The sequence below is a fragment of the Anabrus simplex genome, chromosome 2, assembly GCF_040414725.1.
Source record: "Anabrus simplex isolate iqAnaSimp1 chromosome 2, ASM4041472v1, whole genome shotgun sequence".
Lineage (NCBI taxonomy): Eukaryota > Metazoa > Arthropoda > Insecta > Orthoptera > Tettigoniidae > Anabrus > Anabrus simplex.
In genome coordinates, this window is record NC_090266.1 from 191,796,553 (window position 1) to 191,819,907 (window position 23,355).

General features: G+C 40.1%; 1 protein-coding gene across 4 annotated transcripts in view; it reads left to right on the plus strand.

Moving 5' to 3' along the window:
* The first annotated feature begins 682 nt into the window (after positions 1-682).
* Positions 683-23,355, plus strand: part of Blos4 (biogenesis of lysosome-related organelles complex 1 subunit 4) — a 147,259-nt gene continuing 124,586 nt past the window's right edge. For 3 of the 4 annotated variants that reach the window (XM_067140487.2, XM_067140488.2, XM_067140490.2), the window contains exons 1-2: positions 683-887; positions 7,153-7,224. In XM_067140487.2, coding sequence (XP_066996588.1) covers positions 828-887; positions 7,153-7,224 — 132 coding nt within the window. In that variant the 5' untranslated portion in view covers positions 683-827. The remainder of the gene's footprint in view (positions 888-7,152; positions 7,225-23,355) is intronic. The other variant, XM_067140489.2, reaches the window with a different exon arrangement.

The following is a 23,355-nucleotide window of genomic DNA, read 5'->3' on the forward strand; positions in this document are numbered from 1 at the left end:
ATCATTTATATATTTATTGTGGACATAACTTACTGCTTACGTTTAGCCTGCATTATTTTGCGTAAGAAATCTTGAATATATACTGGAAATCATGTTTTATTTATATTCTTTGCAGACGATATTTAGAAAATAACTTTGTGAGGTTTAGTTAGCTGCTACATTCTAAATTAAGACATAACACAATTAACAACGTGTGCAAGTGCAACGCTTTTTATTAATAGCTTTATACCAACTTCATGTTGCCAAACGGGAGAATGGTATCCGTGTATTCACCTGTGATGACGTCACGCCCCTATGCTGCGGCCTTCTCTATCGGTGGTCACGCCTTGAGGCGGTAGAGGTGGAATCCCTCGCTGAGTCCGAGGGAAAAACCAATCCTGGAGGGTAAGCAGATTAAGAAAGAAAGACAGAATTTCCTAAATCTGTCGCTCGAAACCGAACGACCATACTTTACAGCCAGGAGCTGCCACTGATTAAAACAAATGGAAATCGACAAGCGCAAATCTCGGTACTACTCGTGAGACATCTATCGGTAGTGTATTAGTACAACCCTATAACTTCACTTTACTCAATCACGGCTAGCTTGATGCGTCGCTCTTGCTATCTCCGGGAGCGCAGCGAGGGACCCATTCAGCCGTGACTCTGTATACTGGACCCCAGTGAATAAATAAGGGACCGAAAATGTTCATCTTACATTCCCTTTATTCTTGGAGAATCCGGCAAACAGGAAAACTTGTTGAAGGGAAAGAATTTTTAAGTAATGCCTTATATTCCGCTATAAAATTTACTGTGCGTATAATATCAGTCGTTAAGTTAAGATCTTCAATATGATTGAGGAATCTGCCAATGATTATTCTTCGTATTTCAAAATTGACGTAACTAAGGAGGTAGGTTGTGTGTATATGTTCACGTCAAGTAAAGAAAGTTACGAACTTGTACCTTATTTATTTTCTATAAATTTAAATGAAAAGTACACCTTTTCAAATCTCTGTGATGTGAAACAGACTGTTCAGGTTAGGGGATTGAATGTGAACTATGGAAGGTTTAGTGGAATATTGTAACGTTTGTGTGAACTTTCATGGTCTTCTTCGAATGTTTCAAAATCGCGTTGTAGGTAATTTAGTTGCGAAATACAAATAAAAGAGTCTTCTAAATAGTTCACAATAACCCCCTCCCCCCCACATTATGTACAAGGAGTCTGCCTGTTATATCAGGCCAGTGATGCGAGTATTTTGAAACCATAATTTATTTTCGTCTGTAAATTTGAAGAGCAAACTACCATTACTAGAAAATAAAGAAAATAAATTATAATATTATTGTACTAAGAGGGCCTTCCTTCATCCTGTTCCTTTCTCAACATCTACAGTTCCAAATACAAGTCTGGCAGGGTAGATATGTTCAAGTATTTTGGTATATTACAATTTTCAAATGCCTTGTAACTAAACATATTCAGGATAGCTATCAGAAGTTAAAGTGACTCAAGATGGAACCACTCAACTTTATTCTTATATTGATAGGTGCTTGTGTGGGTGTTAGCATTGTAGCTTTTCACGTGCTTGTCTTTCATTTGACTCTCTGGCTGTGCTACAGCCATAAGACTTATTCAGTGGTCTTAAACATGGTGTTCAAAACCAGTGGAACACAGTTGAGATAAGATGTGGATTAGAATCACACTCTTGCCTTATAGTTAGTTATCCATGGTTTCCCTGTTGGTGGGTTAGTAGCCTATCCAATGTATTCACTATGACTGCTTCCTTCTCAGTCCTAACCTGTATTAGTTACAACTGCAAACACTGCAGCCACACTGGTTATTGAAATGACTTCCCAACACGTGACCTTTATAACCTAATAGTCAAATGTAGCATGCACTAACAGAAATGCCTTGTGTTACCAAACCATGCAGAATAAGAACAGTCTCGAGGTCCTACCTATCCAGACCAATTGTTTTATCACTAGCCTGGACCTAACAAATCCAGACCAGTGGCTTTGTTACTGTCTAACACACTTCATTAATTCACATTTTCACCACTATTGATTGAACACAGAATGAGCTGCTGTCTCCCTTGGAAATTCTAGGCTGTGTACTGCTTCCGTACCCGGGATGCAGTTTTAGGGATGATAAAAATCATATAAAAATGATGTGCAAGAATACGTTAAGTACCAGAACTGAGAGGTCCTTCCTTTATGCTTGCCAGAAACCCACAATCCCTCAATCCCACACCTAGAAGTATTCTTACTTATACAGAAGAATTAAAACAGAGACTACCGGGCGAGTTGGCCGAGCGTGTAGAGGCGCGCGGCTGTGAGCTTGCATCCGGGAGATAGTAGGTTCGAATCCCACTATCGGCAACCCTGAAAATGGTTTTCCGTGGTTTCCCATTTTCACACCAGGCAAATGCTGGGGCTGTACCTTAATTAAGGCTACGGCCGCTTCCTTCCAACTCCTAGGCCTTTCCTATCCCATCGTCGCCATAAGACCTATCTGTGTTGGTGCGACGTAAAGCCCCTAGCAAAAAAAAAAAAAAAAACAGAGACTTTGTAAATCAGCTGAATGCGACCATGTGCTGTGTTCCAATTCGCTGGCCAATCTTCGTATTGTCCCCGATAGAGCTTGCACATCGTGTGCAAGTACAGGGCTGCCATATTTGCTAAAAGTAAGAGAACCACCACTTTCACTGTCACTTCTTGTAATTTTTGTCTAACATATCCAGACCAATGCTTTTATCACTAATCTACCCTACCCTGTCCAGACCAATGGTTTTGTCATTGAGCTCGCATCCGGGAGATAGTGGGTTCGAACTCCAGTGTCGGCAGCTGTGAAGATGGTTTTCCGTAGTTTCCCATTTTCACACCAGGCAAATGCTGGGGCTGTACCTTAATTCAGGCCACGGCCACTTCCTTCCTATTCCTAGGCCTTTCCTGTCCCATTGTCGCCCTAAGACCTATCTGTGTCGGTGCGACGTAATGCAAATAGGTTTTGTCACTAACCTACCCTAACCGAACCAGTCCAATGGTTTTGTCACTACCAGACCAATGGTTTTGTCATTAACCTACACTAACTTATCGAGACCAATGGTTTTGTCCCTAACCTACCGTAGCTTATCTAGACCAATGATGGCATCACGCATGATACCAGACGCCTGAGGGCCGCTTTGGGTCTCTAACCTGGGGGCTTATGCTCGCAGACCCCCTTTGCTTGCCCCCAGGCCAATGGTCTAGTCACTAGCTAGACCTAACCAATCCAGACAAATGGTTTTATCACTCCCCGGACCTAACTCATCCAGCCCAACGGTCTTGTCACTCCCCGGACCTAACATATCCAGCGCAATTGTCTCGTCACTAAGAATGTATAAGTTAGCAAGCCTGCTGAGTGTTACATGACGTCGTCCAAGTTGCGTAATTTTGGATCTCTAATCTCACTTTTGCACACCGGGTACAGAAGTTCTGCAGTTTTCTCACTAGCCAGACCTAACCTTTCATTAATTTAGCTTTTTGCCACTATTGAATGCTTTTGTCACTAACCTGACCTAACAGTGTAGACCAGTGGTGTTGTCCATAGTTCTTAGGTTCTCCTAAGTTGGCAGCTTTGTACAGAGAAACTAACAAAAGAGAGTCACACCATGCCTCATTGCCTGCATTGCCACAAGTGGTGACTGCTGGTGTTTATGTTGGGTAGCGCATAGTTAAATCTTGCCTCCCTTTCATGAAGTACCGAGGTCGATAGCTGCAGTCGCTTAAGTGCGGCCAGTATCCGGTATTTGGGAGATAGTAGGTTCGAACCCCACTGTCGGCAGCCCTGAAAATGGTTTTCCGTGGTTTCCCATTTTCACACCAGGCAAATGCTGGGGCTGTACTTTAATTAAGGCCACGGCCGCTTCCTTCCCACTCCTAGCCCTTCCTTGTCTCATCGTCGCCATAAGACCTATCTGTGTCGGTGCGACGTAAAGCAACTAGCTTTCATGAAGCTAACGGAAGTAGTATGTGTTAAGTACTCTTGTCCATGAAGTTTGATTGTTAGCTCTTGTAGCCCACATGCCTATCTTTAGTGAGAATTGACAGAGATTTTACCTCTAAAACAAACCCTCATTAAACAATAAGAGAATGCTGTAGTACCTAAGCTGAGGGGAGGGATGTGTCCAATACGATTACCCACCCTCAGAAGTACATTTATTTTTATAACATAATATAATGATGCATGTTCCATTGTCTGTAAGTTCATTTATCTCAGCAGCTACAACCACTGCCCTTGGCTGTGATATAATGGGAAATGATGTCATTCTCATAAATCAACACACGCAAACTTTGCTACCAACTCATGCAGAAGAAAAATCCTAAGTAAGAAGGTGTATAAACCTACATTGATGTTTTGGAAAATGTCGAATGTAGAATGCGCTGCTGTTTCCCCAGTGGATACTTCATTAATTGACCTTTTTTTTTTTTTACCAATATCGAAAAATGAGTATGTGCTGCCGTCACCCTGTGGGATGCTTTTTGCTTGCCTCCAGCCCAATGGTCTTGCCACTAGCCGGACCTAACAAATCTAGCCCAATGGTCTTGCCACTAGCCGGACCTAACAAATCTAGCCCAATGGTTTTGTCACTAGCCGGAGCTAATCAATCCAGACCAGTCTCCCTACCTCGTAAGTGAGCCTTGTGTAGCGCACTGTCATATCGTCCAAAAGAAAAGAAAAACAGATGACTGCCATGCCCTGGCGAGATGCATGCACTTCAAATGGTGCCTGCAGGTATTAATCTTGAGGGCTGGATAGTAAAACTCCACCATGCTGTGTAACATGCTGTTGCAAGTACTTTCATGAAGCAGCAGCAAATGATGTCGAATACTCTTAATTGTGAAATATGTGTGAAGGTTCTGTATGTTTTTTTTTTTTTTTTGTTATAGTGGAAGTGATTTTTCTTCAGTTTCGACTTATGAAGGTTATGTACAAATCTTTCTTCAGCAGTAGGAAAAGAACAATGAAATGGCGTATGGCTTTTAGTGCTGGGAGTGTCCAAGGACATGTTCGGCACTCCAGGTCCTTTGATTTGACACCCGTAGGCGACCTGCGCATCGCGATGAGGACGAAATAATGATGAAGGCAACACACACACCCAGCCCCCGTGCCAGTGAAATTAACCAATGATGGTTAAATTTTCTGATCATAGGTTATAAACTTCATGGTTCTGATCTGTATTGAATTGTAATTACAATATAATTATTAAATTAATACTTTAATATGCAATATTCTAAATTGCATGAATTAGGGACTAGTTTCAGCCGGGGGTGCCCATCTTCAGCCTTAATGTAAAACATCTAAAAACTGAACAAATGTACGTGCACACAATTGACATAAAACAAATGCTGAGATTAAAAAGTGGGATGAAATTATGAGTAAATTTGAAAATAACTGGGTTCGAACATCATGAGTATGCTCATCATCGAGACTCTCATGTATTAATATACACAGAACTGTTCGTTCTAATACTGCTAATCATTACTAATTCAATTGTAAACGGGAACTGGTAAATGTTGATCCCGTAGTTCATCACCAAATCTACTTGAGTGGTGTTAGCCATAGGCAAGTCATTGGACACCACTGTAAATAACCACTAGATGACAAATTGTTAGATGTCTCTAGTCCCTAATTCATGCCATTTAGAATATTGTATATTTTAGTATTGAAAGGTGGACCATTACTACATTAATTTAATAATTATATTGTAAAATTCCTGACCCTACCAGGTATCAAACCCAGGACCCCTGTGATCAAAGGCCAGCACACTAACCATTTAGCCATGGAGCTGGACTCAGCAGTAGGAGTATTGCCTTATTTGACCTCTTAAGAACTGTTAGGAGGGAAGACAACACAAGAAAGACCCAGACTGAGTCTGACAATGTTTCCACAATCACAAAGATGAGAGTCTTTTTATTTTTACTTCTGTCTACTCTTTCCTTCTAGAATTCAGTATAGTTTTGAATACCGAAGTACCTTTATCAGTTTTCATGGTCTTACTTTTATGCTCTGAAATTTTTAGGTCTATTCCTTGAAAGGTTGGGCCTTCTCCTTTCCATAGTAGTGCTGTTGACCACTACATTTAGCCTCTTAACATTCAAGCAATACTCGTATCAGCCACTCAATTTACCTTAATTTAAATTCTCTTTTGGCAGAGTAACATGAAATATTGGTGAAAGGAGTTTTGTAAATGGCTTGTTGTTAGAGTTCTCTGCCAAACTGTTGAGTTATTTGGCCTTAGAGGTCAGTGGTGTTTGGCTGACTGTCGTGAGTGTCATTGCAGTAAGTCCAGAATATGTCAGCACAGATGTTAATGTCTGTGGATGGTCATTCTCAGGTGGTTGAAAGCATTGTAGCAAGGTAATTAATTTACTATATTAAGACTAGTGAAATCTGTGCAATTCCTGGTAATTCCTACCATCATTTCATAATGGAGTTCAACATTGAAGAAAATACATTTATATCTAAACTTCTCACCAAACAAGTTGGCCACGCAGTTTGGTTTGTGTGGCTGTGAGCTTGCATTCAGGAGATGTTGGGTTCAAATCCCTGATGATTGTTGTCCAAGGCTTCCCATTTTCACACCAGGCAATTACTGAAGCTTCACCTCAATTAAGGCCATGGCCATTACCTTCACAACCTAGCCTTTTCTATCCTTACATCACTAGAAGCTTAGATATAACTTATTAGTGCGACGTTAAATGATTAATAAAAAATAATAAAAACACTATTACTTCCCACTTGCAAACCAAAAATCCCAACAACTACAAAATTATACATTTATTGTTGCTGACACCTTATATTACATTTTTGGTTTGAATTCCCATAAGTTATACTCATAAACAGAAATTTGAAACATTTTGGGTTCGTGTCCTACTCACATCACTTGTGCGCATCACTCACACACACACGCACAGTGTCTGATGTCTAAAGAAATTAAATGGTTGCAGAGATATGTTGGCAGCTCGTCTTGGAATATTATTTGAGTTGTGTTAAATTTATAATTGTCAAAGAATTCTATACATAATTGCCTTCACTTCACTTTATTGTCCTAATTTTCCTGCCATTTGTTCTGCCTAAAATTTCTCCTGAAAGTAATAAGTTAGTGTTTAATGCATATTTTTCCACTTTCTATTTCATAGTTTGGTCCGGTTGTTGAAACAATTGAAGATATGCTAACACGCTTGGAGGAATTTGAAAGTCTAGTTGATATGGTATGTACGCAAGTCTCAGAATATTGGATTACTGCTGCAGTGTTTTCTGATTTCTTTCCTGATAGTCTAATTTAGAAATATTTAATTGATGCTGTATTACAAATTGGTAAAACTGCCATATATTGTGATAGAACATGGTACACTTCTAGTGTTTGTTGCTTTGGTCCCTTCGTGATAGAGAAGCCTAACCTCTTATGCTGTAATTGGGTGGAGGATAGGGAGCACCTGTGTGATATCAATTCACTCTGCTGTTGAAGCTCCCGGTAAAGACACGTTCAGCTTGTGATGTCATGATGCACTGCACTGCTTTTTCGCAACCTCAGGGGAAGAGGAAATAGTATGAGGTGTACAAGATGCAACGATGCAGGAGAAAAAGGAAAGAGATCGGCTGTCAGTAACACAACAGACATGTTCAACATCATAATGTTAATGCTGACTGCTTGAAATACACAAAGGGTCACACATTATAAAAGATCAAATTTCTATGTTACGAGAAAATATACAAAAATTCTAGTTTCTTTGAAGGACAGCCATGTTGGAACATTAAAAAAAAAATACGGAATATAATACAATTTTCTCTGCAATTTAGGAGAGAGCCATACAGAACAATTTCATGGACACTTGCCTGCATTTTCTGTTCGTTTGTCTCTTAGTTTGCCGGGCTGAGTGGCTCAGACGGTTGAGACGCTGGCTTTCTGACCCCAACTTGGCAGGTTCGATCCTGGCTCAGTCCGCTGGTATTTGAAGGTGCTCAAATACGTCAGCCTCGTGTCGGTAGATATACTGGCACGTAAAAGAACTCCTGCGGGACTAAAATCCGGCACCTCGGCGTCTCCGAAAACCGTAAAAGTAGTTAGTGGGACATAAAGCAGATAACATTTATTATTATTGTCTTTTAGTTTATCAGTGTTAAGACATCATGTCTGGGCAATTTGTAATCGAAGATTTCATGTTAGGTTGTGATTTGACAAGGGGCAGTTTGTAATGGAAGACTGCATGTTAGGTTGTGATTTGACAAGGTACTTCAGGATTTGGTCTTAGTAAAGTTTCATAACGGAAAAGAATAATTCACATACATCAGAGTGAACATACATAATATCATTGCAGCAAGTTCATACAGTCTCGGAAATCTGGTTTGGTGCACATTCTTATATAAATCAGCCAAGTCCTCCTTGTGTTTATATTTGGACCTTCAACGAATAGTCTCATTGTAAAATTTAACGGTTTCATTTGGTACCTATTAGGAACATTGTTGCCATCGACTGAATACAGGGTTGCAAAAAAGCAGAAACATAGAAAATGTTTCTACACTGCTGATGAAGTTTATGTAGAATTTGTACATTTTCTTCAGAAAGCCTAATATCAAGAGCACGCATGTTTTTGTCACTGAGAGTGCTTCAGCTGACACTGACTCCTCCAGTTCTGCACACACACACAGCACCGTATGCCTAAGCAGCATTATATTACATAGCTCTCGCCTGACGTCATATGAACTGACAGGTTTGCTCTTCGTTCCAACACGTCACACTACCTGAGTCTGTCTTCTTCTGCTGTAAGTAGACCAATGGTGATTAACTGGAAACTTGCTGTCGCATATCATTGGTTATTGTCTGGCTCCGTGGTTAAATGGTAAGCGTGCTGGCCTTTGGTCACAGGGGTCCTGGGTTCGATTCCCGGCAGGGTCGGGAATTTAACCATAATTGGTTAATTCCCCTGGCACGGGGACTGGGTGCATGTGCCGTCTTCATCATTTCATCCACATCACGACATGCAGGTCGCCTACGGGAGTCAAATCAAAAGACCTGCACCAGGCCTCTCCGGATTCCACACGGCATTTCATTTCATTGGTTATTGAAGAAAATCTAATATTGTTTATATTCACCCACCCACACACCTAAATGGAAGATGAGCCTATGTGGTGAACTGTTCAGGACACATTGCCAAATCAAGCTTGTAATTTCATGTTGCTGCATAAGAACCTATTCTTTGCGATAACAGAGTGACAATGTGGCTGGTTTCTCGCAAGGCGGCTGTGATTGTAATCCCTTCCTACGTGTGGGAAGTGAAGTATCACATCCCTGCAGTTCAGATGGCGTCTTTAAAAGTAGGAAAGATCACAATATGAAGATAAAGTTGGAATTCAAGAGGACAAATTCGGGCAAAAATATTCATTTATAGGAAGGGGAGTTAGGGATTGGAATAACTTACCAAGGGAGATGTTCAATAAATTTCCAATTTCTTTGAAATCATTTAAGAAAAGACTAGGAAAACAACAGATAGGGAATTTGCCACCTGGGCGACTGCCGTAAATGCAGATCAGTATTGTTGGTTGGTTGGGGTGCCAAATTTTGCTAAATGATAATAATTTATTATTGTTCTAAAGTTGTTCGTGGTGTGGGTAATTGTAGTGACGTCATAGTTTGTGAAATATGGGCAGCTGCTGAGTGACTTAGTAAGTGGTCCTGAGAGTCGCGATACCACTTGCTACGGAATGGGAGTGGGCATCTCGGACATATTCTAAGTCATGGCTCCCCTTGTGCTTAGGCGGCTGGGACTATACAATCTATCGTGCTCCCTCATCCATTAGAGGAGAGATTCTCATTGAGACTATGTGTAAGTAGATTAGCATCCTGCCTCTCAGAATTTTTACTGAGCACGCTCAGAACATTTCAAGCAAGTCCTGGATCTATGGGAATAACAGAGTCTTACTTCCATTTGACAGGCGGGGGACTCCGTGGTGAATGAAATGAAATTTGATAGGGAGCTATTAATATTAATGGGGCATATGGAAGAAAGAAAAAAGTAGAACTTGCTGAGTCAGCAAAGAGATACGTCTGATGTGTGAGGAGTTAATGACATTCGAGCAAGGAGAGGTAACAAGGAAGAGATACAAGATTATAAAGTATACTTAACAGGTGTTAAAAAGGGAGTGGCATAGTGTGGGGTAGGGCTGTTCATAAGGAATACTATTGCATGCAACACAGGTTCTGTTAGGCACGTAAATAAGTGAATGATGTGGGTAGATTTGACTGTTTGAGGAATTAGAACGAGAACTGTCTGTGTATTCACCAGATGAGGGTGCAGACAAGGATGAAGTTGACAGGTTTTATGAAGCACTGAGTGACATCGTAGTGCGGGTCAACAGCAAGAATAGGATATTGCTAATGGGCGATTTCAATGCAAGAGCTGGAAATAGAACTGAAGGATACGAAAAGGTGATGTGTAAATGTGGTGAAAATACGGAAGCTGATAGGAATGAAAAGCATTTACTGGTCTTCTGTGTGCTAGTATGGGATTAGCAGTTATGAATACATTCTTCTATGAATCCATTCTTCTTCAAATTCCGGATAAAACTGGAGTTTCTTTGCCTACAAAATCATAGACATTTTAACTACCATTGTGCTTCAGTGCAGAAGGCGAGTGTAGCCAATGAAGGTATTTTGTTACTAGGTATTATAATGCTTGGATATGTTCACAGAGCTATTAGGATATTTTTGAGTTATGATGGCTTCATTGATAGGGCCTACCGGTATCAGTATGTTATGATGTATTTTAGAGGTTGTATCCATGATGATGTTACAAACTTTCAGGGATGATGGAGGATGGCAAATGGATCAATTTGAGATAAAGAACTGTAGTCTGGAAATGTTCGAGTCAGAGGTTATTAATAATCCAAGTTGTTTAATGCCGGGGTGTTGGAATTTCATCCCGCAGGAGTTCTTTAACGTGCCGGAAGCCAACGACATAGGGTTGTCATCTTTAAACAACCTTAAAAGCCACCGACTCAGTCGGGTTTGAACCCATCAACTTGGGATTAGTATACCGACGCCATATCCACTATACCACTGCGACGACGCCATGCCTGGATTGATGCAGGGGGACGCCATTTCGAACATTTGTTGTAAATGGAGCAACTTGTGAAACTTGTGCAGGTAAACAGACTTAAATGAGTAGAATTTTGTTTAACTTTTTACTCTATCATTTCCGGAATATAGTTCCTTATCTCAAATTTATCCATTTGCCGCCCTGAAAGTTTGTAACATCGTCACGGATACACCCTGTAGTTAAAGTTTCTTAGGCATACATTTACACCGAGCGAGTTGGCCGTACAGTGAGAGGGGCTCAGCTGTGAGCTTGCATTCGTGCAATAGTGGATTTGAATCCCACCGTCCGCAGTCCTGAAAATTGTTTTCTGTGGCTTCCCATTTTCACACCAGACAAATTCTGGGGCTGTACCTTCATTAAGGCCGGCCCCGTGTGTAGAGGTAGCGTGCCTGCCTCTTACCCAGAGGCCCCGGGTTCGATTCCCGGCCAGGTCAGGAATTTTTACCTGGACCTGAGGGATGGTTCGAGGTCCACCCAGCCTACGTGATTAGAATTGAGGAGCTATCTGACGGTGAGATAGCGGTCCCGATCTAGAAAGCCAAGAATAATGGCTGAGAGGATTCGTTATGCTGACCACACGACACCTCGCAATCTGCAGGCCTTCTGGCTGAGCAGCGGTTGCTTGGTAGGCCAAGGCCCTTCAAGGGTTGTAATGCCATGGGGTTTGGTTTGGTTTGGTTATACCTTCATTAAGGCCGTGGCTGCTACCTTCCCAATCCTAGCCCTTTCCCATTCTTCCGTCGTTGAAACCTTTGATGTGTTAGTGCAATGTTAAACAAGTAGCATACTTACATTTTGGAAATGTTGGTTTGATTACATTATACAGGGTTATTCAGCTAAGATGTCCACCTCAAATAAGTTGTTACAAGAAATGAAGTTCATTTTTAGCCTGTATTGTCGACCTTAACAAGTGTTTTAGAAGAATTCCACCTTTGTAATCCATAATACTTTGTAAGGTTGACAATGTTGGCAAAAAATTAATTTCATTTCTTTTAATGATCATGCCAACAGGGCAAAAATAGCTAACACTTATTTGAATTTGAAAATCAAAATCTAAAATTTGGCAACGTTATATCTTTTCTAAAGAATTGTCTAAATAATATCCTTGTCCCAAATTTACTGAAATTTGCCCAGAAGAAACAAAAACCATCCTTCTGGCATGATAAAACTCAGTTTAAAATCAATTCTCCATGGCTAAAGAATGAAATCAAATTTCTCTATAGGAAGTCAATTTTGAACATGCAGTTATATGAGACTCATCTGAATGCTTTATCAGTGCTGGTCCTATTAGAATGGGATTCCTTCCAAATGTTTGCTACCGAGCTCGATAGCTGCAGTCGCTTAAGTGCGGCCAGTGTCCAGTATTTGGGAGATAGTAGGTTCGAACCCCACTGTCGGCAGCCCTGAAAATGGTTTTCCGTGGTTTCCCATTTTTTTCACCAGGCAAATGCTGGGGCTGTACCTTAATTAAGGCCACGGCCGCTTCCTTCCCACTCCTAGCCCTTCCCTGTCCCATTGTCGCCATAAGACCTATCTGTGTCGGTGCGACGTTAAACAACTAGCAAAAAAAAAAAGTTTGCTAATGCTAAATTTCTCAGTATATTATCAATAAAACAGATTACACTAGATAAAAACACCGAAGCACACACACACAGCAAAAAACTTGCTGAAGAGCATTCCCTGAAAACTAATAAAAATCTTAACACTTACACAGAACAAACTTTTCATTCAAAAGTTAAAAATTTGACAAACATACAATTAGACATTACAAAAATTGACAATTTAGCAAAAGTCCCTAAACACAGTTGGCCCATTTCTTCAAACCTGAAAGATACAATAACTGTAATAGCGGAAGCTGAATATGCCATTTCTGTGTTACCGTCAGATAAACAAGACAAGGTTAGATTTGAAGTTTGGAAAATAATTTCAATTCAACTGATGATCAAAAATTGAATATTCCCCGGATTTCTAAGAAAGCTCTTGACACTCTAAAACAAAAAAAATTGAAGATGATTTAATTGTGACCAAAGTCGATAAGGGTAACACAGCGGTCATTATGAATAAACAAGATTATATAAAAAACAGAGATATTATTTTTGCATATTTCATTCAGAAAAGTTAAAAAGGATTTGACTAAGAGCAATTCAGAAGAACCTCAAGTAAATACTAAGGAATACCTCCTCCATTCTGAGTGAACAGGAAGCACATAAACTTATCAACGTGAATCCTACCTAGTATCCGCTTAGCGAGAACATTACCAAAAATTCACAAGGACGGAATTTCCATAACACGTATCGTTACTGTATAAAATAGTCTGACTTACAAGTCCTCAACATTAAAAAAACCATGATACTTTAGAGGGTAGAAATTATATTTAAAACCTGTAGATTTTGTAAAGTATCTTGGAACTTAGAATTACACTCATTTGATATTAACAATATGTATTCAAATATCATGGTATCAAAAACTATTAAGCTTGTTAAAGACAGCCTTTACAAACACAGCAAATTGAGCAAATATGAAACAGATGAGTAGGTCATCATGGAATCTGTATTATCGAACAATTATTTTACATTTAATAACTCATTTTATCAGCTAGAAGGTCTTCCTATGGCCGCTCCAGCTTCAGGCATACTAGCTGAAATCTATATGAATCATTTAGAGAGGACTAAAATATTCAGTAATATAAAAGAATTTTTTTTCCGGACTCTGTATGTGGACGATATCTTTTTAATAATTGGCCATAAAATCACAAATAGTAACTTGGTATTAGATCAATTCAACAAAATAGATTCATTTTATTAAATTCATGCCAGAATTGGAAGTAAATAATTCTCTAAATTTCTTACACGTTACTATAAGTTGAAATAATTACACACTTTCCTATGATATACTTAGAAAACCTACCCAAATGAATGCAATAAAACAGGATATTTTTCATCCTGGAGCCCAGAAGAAAACATCCTTTTTTTTTAGCTTGGTTCATAGAGCACTCATTGTTCCTTTATCAGATAAAAATCTTTAAAACCGGGCGAGTTGGCTGTGCAGTTAGGGGCGCGCGGCTGTGAGCTTGCATCCGGGAGATAGTGGGTTCGAATCCCACTGTCGGCAGCCCTGAAGATGGCTTTCTGTTGTTTCCCATTTTCACACCAGGCAAATGCTGGGTCTGTACCTTAATAAAGGCCAAGGCCGCTTCCTTCCAACTCCTAGGCCTTTCCTATCCCATCGTCGCCATAAGACCTATCTGTGTCGGTGCGACGTAAAGCCACTAGCAAAAAAATCTTAAAAAAAGCTGAATGCAGTTTATTTAATAGATAATAAAAATGGATTCAAAAGAAGTTTTGTTGATAAAATGATTAATTAGATCAGAAATAAACCTCCATCTACTCTGCTTAGTGAATTGAAAAAGAAAAAAAGGAAGCTATGCCATGCACATTTTCAAAAAAACAAAATATTAACATACCATTTTAAACAGTCGACAATAATTCTGCTGTGTTTTACAATCCCCAGCAATACTAAATACATGAAATATGGAGTATACAAACTGAAGTGCACCCATTGTCAGGTTAGTTATATAAGTCAAACTGGTTGTAGCTTGACCAAGCCTTTCCAGGTTATTCCCGAAATCTTCCCATGACTACTTCTTGGATTCAACAATTCTTTATTTCGCTTGTTTCTTTTGTCTATATACAATTTCCTGCCTGGATCAGTCCTTGTTTGGAGCCATTTTTGATATGCCTGCCTCTTACATTTACAAGCTGCCCATGCTTCATCAATCCACCAAGATGTTTACTTTTCCCCCATTTTTACACAGTTTCTTTTTCTACAATATTAATGTCAATGGCTGCAGATATATACTGTATCTGCTAACTTCATCGCTTCCTACAAGAACAGAAAGCCACTTGTCGAAGTCAAGTTCAATTATTAGACTTTTTTCTTGGATGGTTCTTCTGTCTCATTTTCTGATAATTGCCGTTGACATACGAGTTATCCTAATATAGTTTAACAGTTCTTTTGTAACTTATTTAGGCTATGTGATTTAACATTTAACTTCTGAAATACCTCTTCTGGCATTAAAACAGGCTGTTTCTTTCTCCTCAGTCAACAACATTTTTAAATGATGAATAGGTGGGCATAGAAATATTGCTATTTCCTGTGTCATTGTCACTTCCAGCTTAAGGGATATGAAATAATGTGCTCATTTTTTCACTGTCCTCACAGCCTGAAACAACACATATTGGAGTAAATATCTATAGGTCTTAACTAATTTTTATAGATATATCCATATCTTGCTGTTTAAGCAGATAACTGCCCGACAATCGCCTTCTCCTTCCTCCAAATGTTTCAGCAGCTTTTGTTGGCAAAGGAGAACCATGTGAAGAGTGGAAACATTTTCTCCTTTCAGTCTCAGTCTTCCTGTTGAGGTTTAAATGTACAAGCAAATGCCACCTACCGGAAGGACTAGTAACTAAGTGGAGTTTTACGCTTGTAGATTCTTTTTTGTTTTGTATGTCAAAGTGTTGTGAGAAAGACGTAGTTATCATTTGCACATTACAACTCAATATATTGGTGCTGAAAACTCGCTCACGGTTCAAATTACGTATCACTGCATCACAAGACGACGTACTTTGAACATTCTTAGACAATGGTACGAAGTGGAAAGTGAAGTGAAGTGCAGATTACATTAAATAAAACATGGGATTTCACGACACGAGACACCATCCAGTAATATCCGACGCACACTTGATGAGTACAATATTTATTCATTCTGTGAAACATATCAATAATAGTTTGTTTAACAGAGCATGCTAACAAAGGAATTTGCAACTACTGCATGTATTGATTAGAAATCACTGGGGCATGCACGCATGATTGTCTCATTGTGGGCAGGTAGCCATTTTGAATAGCCATAGGAACGCCATCTGTCATGATTAAGTGTGTGACTAGAGCTGCCATCTGTCAGCACCTACTGGAGTTAGAAGAGTGCACACTGCGCCATCTTTATGACTTCGCCATACTACGTCATCTTAGAACTGACCTCATCCCTCAGTCACATACTTACCTCGAAGAGCAATAAATTACCTCACTTCTACCCGACCGGCACTTTCCTTTCACAATGACTGACAATGAACAGCAGCTTAAGAAGCTAAAACGGAACTCTACAGTCCTCAGTGAGATCCAACACATCCATGATAGTCTTCAAGATACATAGCAACAGTTGCTAGCCTTAGATGACTCTATACTTGACCTGTTACAAGATGAAGAATACAAAGCAGACGCATGCACTTGTGAAGAATATATAGATAGCTCAAAGTGTGCTATTCAGAAGGCTAATAGCCTCCTCAGACAGAAGAAAGAACAAACTAGCATGTCTTCTACACCCTGTTCAGACGATCATCCCACGATTATTCAAGGAGTAAAATTACCAACGATCAGGCTCGAACCGTTCTCCGGTGACATAGAGACTTGGTCCACGTTCTGGGAGCAGTTCCAGTCCTTGGTTGACAAGAACCCATCAATATCCCACATAGACAAGCACGTGTTCCTGCGAGAGTATCTCAAAGGGGAGCCAAAGCGACTTGTAGATGGCATCGCAGTATGTGCAGGTACTTACGAACAGACGAAGACACAATTTGCGAACCTGACGAATGGCGAGAAATACCGAGTGCTTTTGGATGGATCGCACACATTCACGTACCTGCTAATTCGGCAGACCAATATCAGACTCCATCACTTGGGCGTACGCATAATACTCACTGAACTTCTCAATGAATTTTAGATTCTACGAGCCTGCTAAATCATCAAAAAGGTGTTGCACGGATGCCTGGTGTTCAAAATATCCCACAAGAAAAAGTGTGACCGAGCTCGATAGCTGCAGATTCACAATTAAGTATTTATTTATTTTCCACCTAGTCGATACAATGATTGCTTAAGGCAATTTTTAATGGTCAAAAGTGGTACATGTTTCGTATATTATCAACATCTTCAGCCACATAACACTGTTTAGATGAAAAATATATAAAATTGACAAAGTAATCCTCTAAAGCATTACAGGATTACTTTGTCAATTTTATATATTTTTCATCTAAACAGTGTTATGTGGCTGAAGATGTTGATAATATACGAAACATGTACCACTTTTGACCATTAAAAATTGCCTTAAGCAATCATTGTATCGACTAGGTGGAAAATAAATAAATACTTAATTGTGAATCTATTGAAGTGCGATACGGACCATGAAGCTGATTTTATGTAACTCGATAGCTGCAGTCGCTTAAGTGCGGCCAGTATCCAGTATTCGGGAGATAGTAGGTTCGAACCAAACTGTCGGCAGCCCTGAAAATGCTTTTCCGTGGTTTCCTATTTTCACACCAGGAAAATGCTGGGGCTGTACCTTAATTAAGGCCACGGCCGCTTCCTTCCCACTCCTAGCCCTTCCCTGTCCCATCGTTGCCATAAGACCTATCTGTGTCGGTGCGACGTAAAGCAACTAGCAAAAAAAAGAAAAGGTGTGAGGAGATAGAAGCCCCATTGCCTGCAGATCCCTTCCGTGCTATTCGACCATTTGCTGTGACGGGAATCGACTTCTCAGGCCCACTACGTCAAGTCAGAGAACACGTCCAAGAAAGTTTACATCGTTCTGTTCATGTGTGCAACCGTGAGAGCTATACACCTCGAACTCTCAATGGACTTGACAATCGACAGATTTTTAATGGCTTTTCAACGCTTCATAGGATGATGAGGTGTCCCACACACTATATACACTGACAATGTCCAAACATTCCAAGCAGCGAACAGAGAACTTCAACTGTTAGACGCACTCAGCAGTCCAAAGACTCATGAATATATGGCACATCACAATGTGACGTGGAAGTTTATAGCTCCACGGGCGGCTTGGTGGGGAGGATGGTGGGAGAGAATGATTGGCTCCACTAAGCGCTGCCTTAGAAATGTTCTAGGTCACTCACAGGTTGATGAAGATGGTCTCTGTACAGTTCTAATCAGCATTGAAGCCACCCAGAATTCATGCCCCATTGTTCAAGATGGAAGTAACTCTGAAGTGTCAACACCCTCACATTTCCTCAACGGCAAGAAACTCACGACCATTCCAGTTGGACCTGAGCCAGTAAATAAGAAAGACCTCACAAGGGAATTTCGCACAAAGATGAAAATGGTTGAAGACTTTTGGCGAAGGTGGAAAAAGGAATACCTCCTCCAGCTGCGGAATTACCACGAGGTCAAGTCTCCAACCGGTAAACATCTGAGACTTCAAGTAGGAGATGTTGCCCTCTTACAAGAAGACTTCCTGCCTAGCCATATGTGGAAGAGAGCCCGAGTCAACGAAGTCCTTCATATTCATTCTTATGAATATTAAGCCATTCCATGTTAGTTTCTAATTTCTCTGTAATACGTAACCCAGTTTTAGTTGTTTTCTGGAAATATAGCTGTGAAAAGCACTTTCATTTTTGAAAGGCCCAACTGACATCTATGTAGCGGGACTTAATTGTCAGATAAGAACATGGTCTGTATTTGTCAGTCCACATATCTGTTGTAAGAGAGCACTGTGAAAACTCGCCCTTTACTTTTGGTCATGAAAGTTGTGGATTTGTCGCAAGACTGTACATTTTGACGGTAGTATGTCCTCAGCAGGGTTCCGTGGTTCAAATCCCGGTCACTCCATGTGAGATTTGTGCTGGACAAAATGGAGGCGGGACAGGTTTTTGAACGGGTACTCCGGTTTTCCCAGTCATATTTCATTCCAGGAACACTCCAATATCATTTCATCTGTCATTCATTAATCATTGCCCCAGAGGAGTGTGACAGGCTTCGACAGCCGGCACTATTCCTATTGTCGCCGCTAGATGGGGGCTTCATTCCATTCCTGACCCAGTCAAATGACTGGAAACAGGCTGTGGATTTAAAATGTCCTCAGCAGTTACAACTCCATACATGACTCTCAGTTTGAGCAGCACGTTTATCAGGTTAATGAAGACTTTCCTCTCCACACTTTCATAAGGTTTTACATCTAGGGTTCAGAAAAGTAAACATGCCTTCAAAATGTTGTCCTTCGTTTCTTTAGGTACCATCCTAGGCCTGAATTTGTCAGAAGGTGTGCCTTCTGAGAGACGAAGTAGAAATACTTTTGTACGCTAGTATGGCAAAACATTGAAGACATTGAACGTAACCAATGCACTTAATTGTCAGAGGATCCACAATTTGGGAAAATTCTACATTAACTTCAACTATAGTACATTTTGTAAAATGCAAATTCTCATTTAGTTTTTTCACCTGTTCATTGTTCTCCAATGCCATTTGATGACCTTGTAAGATTTCTCTTCCCACAGCTCACTCTTGGAACAGGATTACTTTGTTCTGTATGTACTGATGACAAGAAAACTTTGGCTGGTCATGAGAACCATTCCCAATTTCTAGGTAACTGAGCTCGAAAGTACCAGCATAGCAGTATCACATAATGATTCCAGCATTTTCCACGGTGAAGCATGAAGCTCTCGCATACATAGGATGAGCTCGTGCTTTGGGAAAAGAATCCCAGCCCATTGCCAATCTCTAGTCTGCACCCTCATGCATGATGCATACCTGCCAACTTTCCCGATTTAGGCGGGAGACTCCCGATTTTCGACAGTTTTTCCTGCCTCCCGATTATTCTATTATTTCTCCCGAGTTTAGCTTATTTTTTGGTGAACTTCAAACATTTGTTTTCAAATCCCACCATTTCAGCTTTTTTACGCAAGTGACCGGAAATCCTTCGCTCATTGGCTGCTTTCAAACGAAATATCTACATTTATTAATGCGAGAAATGTGCACGATTGTGCAATGTTTATTGAAACTTGTATATCGCGATGCGTATATCGATCGTCAATCTCTAGTTCTCATGTGCTGTGTTCGTGTTCGTTCACATCAGTCTAGTACTCTAGTCTATTCTAGAGACTAGTTGCTAGATATGGAGTCTTTTTAAGTAATTTAGTGATAGAATTTCAATGATAACAAGTAGTGACTTTTCTGAAGATTTTAGGAGCCATTTGGAGACAATTCTGAATAATTTTAATTTATCTCAATATAAATAAAATAAGAATGTCTGTACATTGCTCAGAATTTATAAAAAATAATATTTCTGCACCGGTCGTGACCACAGTAACACGGAGAAATGCACGTTTTAATTTTCCATAATGTCTGTCTGTCTGTATGTATGTACGCGCATCACAAGAAAACGTCTGAAGAGGATTTAATGGAAATCGGTATATAAAGTCGGGGAATAAGTCATTACAATCTAGGCCATAAGTAATTGTGTTCACGCTGAGTGAAATGGTAGTTTAGGGGAAGGCCTAAAATTTAATTCTCACATATATTTATTTTATTATTTTCCCTATCGATAGATACTATATAATTAGTTATATATTATTAAATTTCCTATCATTTATGTCCTGTACATTTTTACCGTACCGGCTATGATAACAGAGATATTCTTGAATTTGGATTTTTGTTGGTCAGTCCATATCAGTGCCGACGTACGAGAAAATGGGTGAACAGAATGTAATGAAAATCGGTATGTAAAGTCGGGGAATAAGGAATTACAGTCTATGCTATAAATAATTTTATTCACTCTGTTTGAAATGGTAGTTTAGGGGAAAGTGCCAAAATTTAATTTTTATTACCTATCTAATTGATCATATCGAAAAGTATTACATAACAAAAGTTATAGAGAATACATTTCCTGATTATGTCTTATTCAGTTTTACTGTACCGACTATAATAATATTGTGAAGATGATTATAAGAATGAGAAAAAGTCACGAAGGAACGGTCGCTTGAATAATAACACAAGAGGGAGTCATAAAAGAAAGGAGGACTCATTTCACATTAAATGCTCTAATATCAGAGTAGGAAGAAAATTAAATGTGAAGGCCTGCAATATAGACAGCTCATAAAATTGATCAAAAATAACTTTTCATTGACCATTGTTTGTTGTGATGTGTTTTGTGTATTCTGCAGCCATTTATCTCCAATAAATGGGATTACTGCTGCATACCTAGTATAACAGCCTGCCTCAGTATTGGCAGGAAGTAGCTGGGGAGTTAGATCTCTCTCTTCTTTAGGATGCCATTCCTCTGGTTCATAAATTTTCTGATACTACTGGTACGTAACACACTGGATCATCATAATACTCCAGCTATACGGTCGCTACTCTGAGGCAGCGATTCGAATGAGCAGTCTGCAGACTTAAATGGAATAACCACGAACCTACTACGTTGGCGTAGCAGGGGGAGAGGTAATACTAACACGTGGCGCGTTCCAGGTGGAGGATAGTGGGTCCTAACTGGCTTGCAGGCGGACTTGAGCAAAATAAAATAGCTCTCGTGGACCAAACACCCCCCTCCCCTTGGGTGGGGGACTCAGGCAAAGAATACACCCAATGGTATCCCTTGCCTGTCGTAAAAGGCAACTAAAAGGGGTGACCTAGGGATGTTTTAATTAGAACCATGAGACTATTATAATTAGTACCACCACGCTTGGTCACTTTTACTTGTACGTAGTAAAACAATGTTAGGTACACAATAGATTTGTGATTATTAGCGACAGTGTGTGAATCAGGGTCAGTTTTACAATACCTGTAATTAGTACCACACTATGAGCGACACCATGGGTCTGCTTTGCCTATTACTAGTAGCCACTATGTTTTGAATTCTAGTCAGTGGATGATTTTGGACTGTTAAATTGTCGTTACATTTCATCTCATTTTGTACCATTAATTGCCGATGACCTAGATATTAGATCCCTTTAAACAACATGCATCACAGATAGGTCTTATGACGACGATGAGATAGGAAAGTGCTAGGAGTGGGAAGAAAGCGGCCGGGGCCTTAAGGTACAGCCCCAGCATTTACCGTGTGAAAATGGGAAACCACGTAAACCATCTTCAGTGCTGAACTTTGATGTAACTCGCACAATTATGCTGACAATAATGAAGATTTTTCATTTAAATAAACAGTTTTTACAGAGCTCGATAGCTGCAGTCGCTTAAGTGCGGTCAGTATCCAGTATTCGGGAGATAGTAGGTTCGAACCCCACTGTCGGCAGCCCTGAAAATGGTTTTCCGTGGTTTCCCATTTTCACACCAGGCAAATGCTGGGGCTGTACCTTAATTAAGGCCACGGCCGCTTCCTTGCCACTCCTAACCCTTCCCTGTCCTATCTTCGCCATAAGACCTATCTGTGTCGGTGCGACGTAAAGCAACTAGCAAACAAAATAAACAGTTTTAGTGTTTAAATTTTAATTTGGAGCACATAATGACTGAAATATGTGTAGCCTCCGTGGCTCAGGCGGCAGCGTGCCGGCCTCTCGCCGCTGGGTTTTGTGGTTCAAATCCTGGTCACTCCATGTAAGATTTGTGCTGGACAAAGCAGAGGCGGGACAGTTTTTTCACCGGGTACTCCGGAGGACAGTAATTGTGCCAGCTGCCGAAGCCTGTCGCACTCTTCTGGGGCAATGATTAACGACTGACGGATGAAATGAAATGATAGTGGAGAGTGTTGCTGGAATGAAAGATGACGGAGAAAACCGGCAGTGTCGTGTGCGAGCGGTGTCTGGATTAGCGTGGAATCGCATGCGAGCACTCGATTCCGTGGGACTTAACAAACCCGCCTGGTTCTCCACAGCAACCGAGTGATTATGAATGAGCAGTAGAACACTAGAAGTTCAAACTACTCTGTTATGTATTCTTCGTGATAACACTAAAATGGTTCATTTTTGCAGTTTATGTTTACATGTGTAATATTATTGTTCAATGGCCTGAGGGGAATAAGTTGAAATTTTATCATATTCCTTTTCTACATAGTATTCCCCACCCGGGTACCCATTCCTGCTACCCAGCTAACGAAAATTTCTGAGGAGAACACTAATGTCATCTTAATGCAATCATTGGTGAGTGCTTCATTCCCTTTGTTGTGATTTTCTGTTGTGATTATAGTGCAGCATAGTTCTATACAAGGGAAGAAAAATAATCATAAATACAGGTAGTATAATTTAAGACTTCGTAGCAGAATACCGAGGCATAGGTATGCAGAGAAGCGGTGGCAGTGAGCGTAGTGCCCGCAGTGGTGAGCAGACGTAATCTTCTTGAAGAAATGGCATGATTACGCCTGTAGAAAGTAAATGAAACTGAAGCCACCATCTGTATACATACTCAGGATAGATAAGTAAATAAATAAATAAATAAATAAATAAAACT